At 36.4% G+C, this 10,000-nt stretch overlaps 2 protein-coding genes across 2 annotated transcripts in view; one reads left to right on the top strand and one right to left on the bottom strand.

Annotated features, from left to right (window-relative positions):
* LOC148953115 (uncharacterized) overlaps nt 1-1,330 on the top strand; it is a gene marked incomplete at its 5' end in the record, with an annotated part of 1,934 nt that extends 604 nt beyond the window's left edge. Inside the window, one exon of the mRNA XM_089087874.1 lies at nt 1,066-1,330. Within this exon, the coding sequence (XP_088944000.1) occupies nt 1,066-1,330 (265 nt within the window). The remainder of the gene's footprint in view (nt 1-1,065) is intronic.
* A 716-nt stretch (nt 1,331-2,046) lies between these two features.
* Nucleotides 2,047-10,000, bottom strand: part of LOC148953114 (facilitated trehalose transporter Tret1-2 homolog) — a 29,121-nt gene continuing 21,167 nt past the window's right edge. Inside the window, exon 3 of the mRNA XM_089087872.1 lies at nt 2,047-2,204. Coding sequence (XP_088943998.1) covers nt 2,047-2,204 — 158 coding nt within the window. The remainder of the gene's footprint in view (nt 2,205-10,000) is intronic.

Here is a 10,000-nt window from a genome sequence, read left to right as displayed (position 1 = left end):
CACACACACACACACACACTCAAACACACTCATACAAAGACCCACAAACACAAATACACACACACACACAAAAACACAAGAATACAATCAAAAGTTTCTATTTTCAAGTAAAAGGAAATATAAATTCACATTCATTTCTTAGATAAAAATATCGGAACTTTCACCACCATCCGAACTAAGGACCAACATACCCTTCGACGACATGAAGATACCATTATTAACACCACCGCTAAAATTCCAGGATGATCTCCATGTCGAGTCGGATGTCTCCCAAAAGTGGATACAAAAGTTTTTTGACGCTTTTATTTGGTGTTTGGAGTAGTAGTATGCTACTAACAAATATAGTGGATAATTCCATTAATGTAAATATTGATGTTACAACAGCAAGTACATCTATGGGGGGTTTGGATCACCCAACTACCCTCGAATCTCAAAATGGATCAGAGTATTCTTGGGCTGCTCGTTTCAGTCCTGATACCGTCGAGGGTTTTTTGAGTGAGCTGGAGGATTTCACACCGCGCAACATCCCCACCGTTGAAAAAATTCGAGCGGGACAAAAAATTCCCGTAAAGCCCTCTCTCATGCCCGAGTTCAATCTAACTGACTCTGCCTTGCACAATGTATATGTTTATAGGGCTGAGTTTGGGGATCCATTTAATTTGCTAACATCGGGTAGCATCATAACGAATCCGGTAGGCTAAGTGCACTCCTATGTGAGCAAGATTCGAGCCCTTCTTGAAAGAGTGACTAGGCCCCCCCCTAATGACTAATGTGGTGATTAGGTGGGAATTACTAAGGTGGGAGGGATGGGATTAAGGCACATATCGCACAAAAAGTTATTTATTTAAATTAAAAGTCGGATAAGGTGCATTCACGTTTTTTACATACTGAAATGCTGTCACTTCATCCGGACCTGCATAATTTTGAGGGTGTTCATATTGATTAGGTTGATAGCAAAGTAACAAAACTGGATAATTATAGTGAGGTGGGTAGTGGGTCGGCGGTTTTATTTATTGAGAGTTTAGACGTAAATGTGGGTAAATTTAAAAATAATTTTATTTTAAGAGGTGGTAGGGGGAAAAGGGGTGTAAAACATAATGAAGATTTAAAAGGCTCTAAAGGTGTGCAACACTTCAATTTTGACACATGGTTTCAATGCTTCAAATGTCCATTTCTCGTGGCAGCTCACAGACCTCTGCAAAAGCAATCTAGTAAGACACCGTTGGACGATTATGTAGTTAATGGGAGTCCAAAATTCCCTAAAGTAGATTTTAAGTGTTTAAATGATGAATATCCGGTAACACTTAATACGGTAACTATTTTTGAGTGAGTTAATGCACATTTAAAGATGGTGTTACTATTTATAATTCGAAACAAAATTTGATGAGGGTGAGCGCAAAAAGGGGGTAATATTTTTTGTGAGGGCTCTGTCCATTGAATCGGTGGAATATTGGGTTTGGGTTCTTTACATGCCTGCCAGTGATCCCGATTCAATTGGATATTATTTTCTATAATAACATCACTGTAAACTCCTTCGAGGTACAATAGTGTAAAACTACTCATTTTCTAAATATTTGAAGTTTTTCAATTTGAAACAATGTTAACATACCAAATGTCTTTGTGGAACTGAGACACTAACTCTCCGTCAGGATTTTTATATCCACGCACAAGGCCAGAGTAAAAGCTTCATGGCCTAAAATCATACTACAATGAAGAACCACACCTAACATCATGACATACATACCCACCAAAAAAAATTAAAAAAAACCATTAATTATTTCCACCTTTCCTTTATATCCTTTAAAGGAAAATCCTTTAAAGGTATTCTCTTTTCCTAATTTCCTTTAAAGTTCCCACTTCCTTCAAATCTTTCTTTATCACATCCTCCCACCCCAACTGCGGACGATCTGCTTCCTGTTTAGCCCTAGGTGGTTGGCCAAAAGGGATAATCTTCGGCATCCTTTCACCATTCATCCGAAATACGTACCCTAACCATCTCAACTTTTCTCTAATTATAGTCCTACAAAACAGGATTGAAACACACTTTTAGTATAGCCTTTTATTTGAAATACGGTCAGTTAGTCGGGTACCCATAACAATCCGCAGGCAATTTCCCTGGATAACATCAATTAAATCTACATCCGCTATTCGGACCACCCAAGCTTCAGAGCCATATTTGACCACTGCCATCACTGTAGCTTCCACTATAATAATCTTAGTTTGTAGACTTATCTTCCTATTCTTCCACACGTTTGTTAACTGTGAAAAAACCCCCTGAGGCTAGGTTATTCTACTGTTAAAATCTTCACTGCTCCAACCGTATTTACCAACAAAACTATCAAGGTAAGTGAAGCTATCCACCCGATCAATCCTTTCGTTACCCGACGTAACTTTTTCATCTGCACTTATTCCTAGCCTCAGTGACTAAGTCTTCTTAACGTTTAATTTCAAGATTATTCTAGCACCTTGAACAGCCCGAAAACAATCTCTGGCATCCTGTCACCCTTCATCCACAAAACATACCCTAGCCATCTCAACGTTTCTCTCATTATAGCGCTAAAACGGGATTGAACCACACTTTTCTTACGGCCTACTATTTTGAATATGGTCAGATAGCCGGGTACCCAAAACAATCCGCAGACAATTTTTCTGGATAACATAAAGCAAATTTTCATCCGCTATTCAGAGGGCCCATGCTTCAGAACCATATTTGACCACTGCCGTCACTGTAGTTCCAATATTCTAATCTTGGTTTTTAAACTTATCTTCCTATTCTTCCAAACTTTTGTTAATTGTGAAAAAGCACACTGAGCCTAGGCTACTCTACTTTTAACATCTGCACTGCTCCCATCGTCTTTACCAATAATACTACCAAGGTAAGTGAATCTGTCCACCTGATCAATACTATCGTTACCCAACCTCACCTTTTCATCTTCACTTATTCCTAGCCTAAATGACTTAGTCTTTTTAACGTTTATTTTCAAGCCTATTTTAGCACCTTGAACTCGCAAAACCTCTAAAAGTTCCTTCATTTTGCTCACACTTTCATCTAGAATGCTTAAATCATCAGCATAATCTAAGTCCAGGAGAGTTTTTCCTCCCCATTTGATTCCATCGTCTCCCATTGGCTTTCTGTGCTTCTAAAGACAAAATCAATTAAAAAAAACTTTTTCCAACGGAAGTAAAGAGCGAAGTTGAAAGTTAGAATAAACAAAAGTTATTACTTCAAAGTCTATCAAACATATATCAATAAAACTAATGCGAATAAATCTGGTTAAAAATGGTAATATTTCCCTATGTTTGTAACGTTACAAAAAACTAGCGCTTTACTGAAAACACAAAACCCAAGTACACAAACAAGAATATTGATTTAGGAGTCCAAAGCAAATACATAGCCTTAAAACAAAAAACTAATCTATAACGCTTTTCATAGTCCTACAGGAGCTGTGATATCGGTAACATTCAGTATACAATGAAAATTATCTTAGAAAATTATGCAGAAAAATAATAAGTTTATAGTCATTACAAAACATATAAAATAATGGTTTGATTTACCAGGTAACATCTTGGTCTCACCTAGTCTTATTCGAAATGAAGAACAAATCAATCGTAATATGAACTTTGGAAATCCAGTTATTTTCTCTGTAAAACGGAGAATTTTAGTAGTATCCCCAAAGGCACTTCAAGCGCATCCCTAGGGAAATTAATGTTGGATGTTCGTTGTTGGTTATGTTTGTTGTTTGTGTTTGCTGGTTATGTTTGTTGGTTGTTGGTTATGTTTTTTGGTTATGATTGTTGGTTATGGTTGTTGGTTGTTGGTTATGTTTGTTGAGTGATGATTAATGTTTGTTGGTTATTTTTGATGGTTATGTTTTTTGGTTGTGTATCCCGTTTCAAACTGACAGGTGTAATATGCTTGACACAATAGTATATAACCTTACGACAAGAACCCATGGGGGCATCCAAGCTTATAACGTAACGACAGCACACACCTTACGTAGTGATGGCGCATCACTGTCACATAATAGCCATTTTAGACGTCTCATTTTTCGCCTAAGGCTCTTTTTTCTTTCTTTAGTTATTTCTTTGACCCCGCCAGGACTCAAAAGGTCAATTTTCTTCCAAAGGATTTATGCCTTAACCGGGACGACTAACAAGTCATTCGTAATACTTTGTCCTACTCATTATATTCTATAATTAACCTATTTTGCGACACCTGAGATTCTCCATTTTTGGCACTGTTTAGAACGGTGTGTTGCTGTCCCAAATTTGGCAAGCTCCTGAAGACAAACGTTGTCATAATATTAATAGCGATGCAGACTAAGGAATGCTTAAAATGTATAATTACATTGATGGTCCAAAACAATAAACCTTAAAAACACAGACTTTGTAAATAAAAGGTGTTATTATTTCAAACAAATTTACTCAGAATACTAAAAACATAGAAAAAAACAGTTAAAAAACACGACAAACAACCATAATGGGTGAAAAAGGTTTATGGTAATATACGTATAAGATTCATCTATTATAGAAAGGTGGTGGGGTCCAAGCAACTAGTTCCAGAGAAGGGGGGATTGATATTTGATGCAAATTTTTAGGCATTATTGAGTTATTTCTGAGAGCCCTTAGCAAAAATACAGCATTTTGAGACATGACAATGCAAAAGGAAAAAACAAAACAAGAAAAGGTATATGAAGGGATAAAATATAAACAATACAATGCTTATTTAAGGAGAGATGGGAGAGAGGATTCCAAGCCATTAGTTCTAGAGGAGGGGCACCTTTACAATAGAGTTAAATTTATGCTATATTAAGAGCATTTTTAACGAAATAAACCGTTTCTTTGAGTAATTGTTAGATTTTCACCCTCCTCCATGGAACAAACTCTCCAACACCTCCACCTCAACTTATAATCTGTAGACAATAATACTCCAGGTAAGTCACCACACAATGACATTACTTGACTGCCCCACACCCCCTGGCATCACGTCGTCATTCCTAAGCCATTTTTCAGTCATTTCATAATGAAAATCATGCATTTAAATCCCGTGATTCAAGTTTTTGTAACCCAAGCCTATCATGATACCCCACAAAACACTCCACACTACCATTGCATCACACACCCCTTCCATCCATCACCGTGTGGCACCAGCCCCCCGGGCGAGCTGATATTAGTGGTATATTTAAGTAGAGATGCTCGTCTGGATTTGCTGGGGCCCCCGTACCAAACAGGTTTTTCTGGAAAGTTTCAAAGGTCACTGCCTTTTTGGTGATAAGCTCAAAAAAAACCCAGCACGTCTTGTTTTCAGAGCAGGACTGACGCAGTTTCAAAGTTCATTTTTGATCTGTTTAAGTGGGATATAATCTGGTTTGGTTTGCTATTGCGAGAGGACTCAAGCGATTTCTTTCTTTGTCATGAGAGTTACGTAATTAATTAAACCCGTATTATAAAACCAGCATGTCTTGTTTCGTTGTAATGCAATTATTTTTTGTATATACAAAAAGGGGTAATGAGATATTCGAGCATTTGCAAAAAAGGGGTAATTAATGTTGAAAAGGGGTAATTACTTCTTTAGTTTACGAGATTTGCGAATTTTTTGCGAAAAGATCTCAGTTACATACGGATTCAGTTACACTGGGATTAGTTAAATGAGGTCAAGTTGCATGGGGGGTTCAATAGCACGAGGGGTTTCAATTATTTTTTGTATAGACAAAAAGGGGTAATGAGATATGCGAGCATTTGCAAAAAAAGGGGTAATTACTGTTGAAAAGGGTAATTACTTCTATAGTTTACGAGATTTGCGAATTTTTTGAGAAAAGATCTCAGTTACATACGGATTCAGTTACACGGGGATTAGTTAAATGAGGTCAAGTTGCATGGGAGGTTCAATAGCACGAGGGGTTCAGTTGCATGGAGGAGTTCAGAAGCTTGGGATTCAGTTACATGGGGTCGGTGGTCGTTATAATACACAAGTTCTATTTGAACAGTGTTGTGAGATCCCCTACCACACCCCCAAAGGACTCCGATCCCACCCATCCCAACCCGTGTATTAGCGAAGTTACTCTGTGGTCGTTTCATCTTTTGTATTATTTGATTAATTTACTGTTTGATAAATGACAATAACGTTTGATAGATTTTTTTTACGTGAAATACTCTAGTTTCTTTTCTTAGTTTTGAAAACATTTTGGAAGAAACTAAATTTCAGTTGGAGTGGGGGGGGAGGGGAGGAGGGGGCAAAATGAGGGCTGGGGTGAAAATTTGGTCTGAGAGAGGCAATTGTCCCCTCTGTCCCATAGGAAATTATGCTCCTCAACCCAGCCCCTTGCCACTTACTGACAGGGGTGAATCCGGGGAGAGGGTTAAAAGTTCTAGTGCCCTGTTTAAGCGACCAAAAAACTGAAGGGCAACTAAGCTCCATTCAATGCTCAATTTCCCCAAAGTTATAGGGGTCATGTGTGTCTCTTTGAGCTATGTGTATCTCTTATGGAGAGTTTTAATCTTTTGGTTACTAAAGTATTATATTTTTTATCATGTTTTAGGATATTCGACTAGGATTAACTTAACTTAATTCCTTGAGTGTTGTCGAGGGTAACATGTAATTACCAAATTTTGAGTTCACTGCAGGGGATTTTCCACAAGGAGAATTCCCTACCATCCCAACCCGTGTATTAGCGAAGTTACTCTGTGGTCGTTTCATATTTGGTATTATTTGATTAATTTAATGTTTGATCAAATACAAAAAAGTTTTATATATTTTTTTTAATTTAAATACTATATTTTCTTTTCTTAGTTTTGAAAAAATTTTTGAATAAAATAATTTTCTGGTGGGGGGGGGGGGGGGAGGAGGGGGCAAAATGAGGTCTGGGGTGAAAATTTGGTCTGAGAGAGGCAGTTGTCCCCTCTGTCCCATAGGAAATTACGCTCCTCAACCCAGCCCCTTGCCACTAACTGACAGGGGTGAATCCGGGGAGAGGGTTAAAAGTTCTAGTGCCCTGTTTAAGCGACCAAAAAACTGAAGGGGCAAATAAGCTCCATTGAATGCTCAATTTCCCCAAAGTTATAGGGGTCATTTGTGTCTCTTTGAGCTATGTGTATCTCTGTGGGAGCGTTTGAATCTTTTGGTTACTAAAGTATTATATTTTTATCATGTTTTTGGATATTCGATTAGGATTAACTTAACTTCATTCCTTGAGTGTTGTCGGGAGTAACATGTAAGTACCAAATTTTGAGGTCACTGCAGAGGATTGTTCTCAAGGAGAATTTTCCAGGGGGAGGGAATTTTGCAGGAGGTGAATAGCTACAAGTTTAGTCCACTAGACTGATCGGTGGACAGTCAATAGCTAAGACTTGAGGTCTTAGTCCACCAGCCTGAACGGTGGAAATTCATTAGCTCGGAATTGGGGGTCTTAGTCCACCAGCCTGAATGGTTGAAATTCACTAGCTCAGAATTGAGGTCCTAGTCAGTGTTAAGATTGGAGCGTTGGGGTCTGACTATCAAGGCTTTTATTTGTCAAGACCTGAATGCTAAGCGATGGACATGAACTCGATTGGGAACCCATTGTGAAAATTGAAAAAACAAAAATAGATTGTTGGTATGTGTGTAGAGCATGGCTTGGTTACCGCTAGGGCAACAGTCTAACCGTTAACTGTTTTAGATATCCGTGAATAAGTTCTAAAGCGAGAGTGGAAGTTGGGACAAAGTTCTAGTGCCCGGTTTAAGCGACCAAAAAACTGAAGGGGCAACTAAGCTCCATTCAATGCTCAATTTCCCCAAAGTTATAGGGGTCGTGTGTGTCTCTTTGGGCTATGTGTATCTCTTTGGGATCGTTTGAATCTTTTGGTTACTAAAGTCTTATATTTTTATCATGTTTTAGGATATTCGATTATTATTAACTTAACTTCAGTCCTTGAGTGTTGTCGAGGGTAACACGTAAGTACCAAATTTTGAGTTCCCCGCAGGGGATTGTCCACAAGGAGAATTTTCAATAGGGAGGGACTTTTCCAGGAGGTGACTTGCTACAAGATTCGTCCACCAGCCTGAACGGTGGAAATTCACTAGCTCAGTATTGGGGTCTTGGTCCCCCAGCCTGAACGGTGGAAATTCTATAGCTCAGAAGTGGGAGTCTTAGTCCACCAGCCTGAAGGGTTGAAATTCACTAGCTCAGGGAGCGTTTGAATCTTTTGGTTACTATAGTATTCTATTTTTATCATGTTTTAGGATATCCGAGTATGATTAACTTAACTTAATTCCTTGAGTGTTGTCGGGGGGGTAACACGTAAGTACCAAATTTTGAGTTCACTGCAGGGGATTTTCCACAAGGAGAATTTTCCAGGAGGTGAATTGCTACAAGTTTCGTCCACTAGCCTGAACGGTGGAAATTCAATAGCTCAGAATTGGGGTCTTAGTCCACCAGCCTGAACGATGGAAATTCATTTTCTTTCGTTGAAATGCAAGAGTTGGAATATTTCAGTAGTGTTTTGGTATGGTTTACCTTGTAACTGTTAAATTTTCTTTATTATTCTATTTTCATTTTTATTTAATTAATTTTATTTTATATTGTTTTAATATTTCATTTGTGTGTGTTTTTTTTTTTCCATTTCACATTTAAATTATCGTGTTTTTTAAATTTTCATTTTTAATTTAGTTAGTTGAATTGCAAGAGTTGGAATATTTCAGTAGTGTTTGGTTGTGGTTTACCCTTTCACAATTACATTTTCTTAATTTTTCAAACTTCATTTTGATTTTCTTTTGTTGAAATGCAAGAGTTGGAATATTTCCGTAATGTTTGGTTGTGGTTTACCTTGTCAGGCTTACAGTTTCTTTATTTTTCTAAGTTAATTTTTAAATTCTTTCTATTAAAAGCAAGAGTTGGAATATTTCAGTATTGTTTGGTTGTGTTTTCACTTTTAACAGTTACATTTTCTTGATTTTTCAATGTTCATTTTGAGTTTCTTTAGTTGAAATGCAAGAGTTGGAATATTTCATTACTGTTTGGTTGTGGTTTACCTTGTCAATATTACATTTTATTGTTTTTTAAAAGTTCATTTTTTATTTTATTTCGTTGAAATGCAAGAGTTGGAATATTTCAGTAGTGTTTGGTTGTGGTTTACCTTGTCACAGTTAAATTTTCTTGATTTTTCAAAGTTCATTTTGAATTTCTTTAGTTGAAATGCAAGAGTTGGAATATTTCAGTAGTGTTTGGTTGTGGTTTAACTTGTCACAGTTACATTTTCTTGATTTTTACAAAGTACATTTTGAATTTCTTTCTCTTAAATGAAAGATTTGTAATATTTCAGTATTGTTTGGTTATTGTCTACCGTGTCACATTTACTTTTTCTTGATTTTTCAAAGTTCATTTTGAATTTCTTATATTGAAGATTATTATTTGGAATATTTATGAATATTTGGGTTATGTTAATAATATACAAAGAAAAATTTTCTTGATTTTTAAATGATCATAATGAATTACTTTCGTTGAAATGCAAGAGTTGGAATATTTCAGTAGTGTTTGGTTGTGGTTTACCTTGTCACAGTTACATTTTCTTGATTTTTAAATGTTCATTTTCTATTTCAGTAGTGTTTGGTTGTGGTTTACAATGTAACAGTTACATTTTATTGATTTTTAAAAGTTCAAATTGAATTTATATAGCTTAAAAGAAAGAGATTGAATAAAACAGAATAGATATTTAGAGTTTTAAATTGTAAAAATTAAATTATATAGATATATCTAAGTTCATTTTGAATTTATTTCGTTGAAATGCAAGAGTTGGAATATTTCAGCCGTGTTTGGTCATGGTTTAACATGACACACTTAAAATTTATTGAATATTAAAATTTAATAAAGAAAAACTTCAGTTGTACAGAAGTATATTGTATATGTAAGAAGTGGTTTCTCGTGTTTTTCATTATCTAAGTTAAATGTTCATGATTTTTCAAAGTTCATTTTGAATTTCTTTCGCTGAAAGCCAAGAGTTGGAATACTTCAGTGTCACAGTTACA

This window comes from Artemia sp. Qi Xiang Cuo, chromosome 4 (assembly GCF_049724085.1).
Source record: "Artemia sp. Qi Xiang Cuo chromosome 4, ASM4972408v1, whole genome shotgun sequence".
Lineage (NCBI taxonomy): Eukaryota > Metazoa > Arthropoda > Branchiopoda > Anostraca > Artemiidae > Artemia > Artemia sp. Qi Xiang Cuo.
The sequence above is the reverse complement of the archived record's forward strand: the minus strand, read 5'-3'. Positions and strand labels throughout refer to the sequence as shown.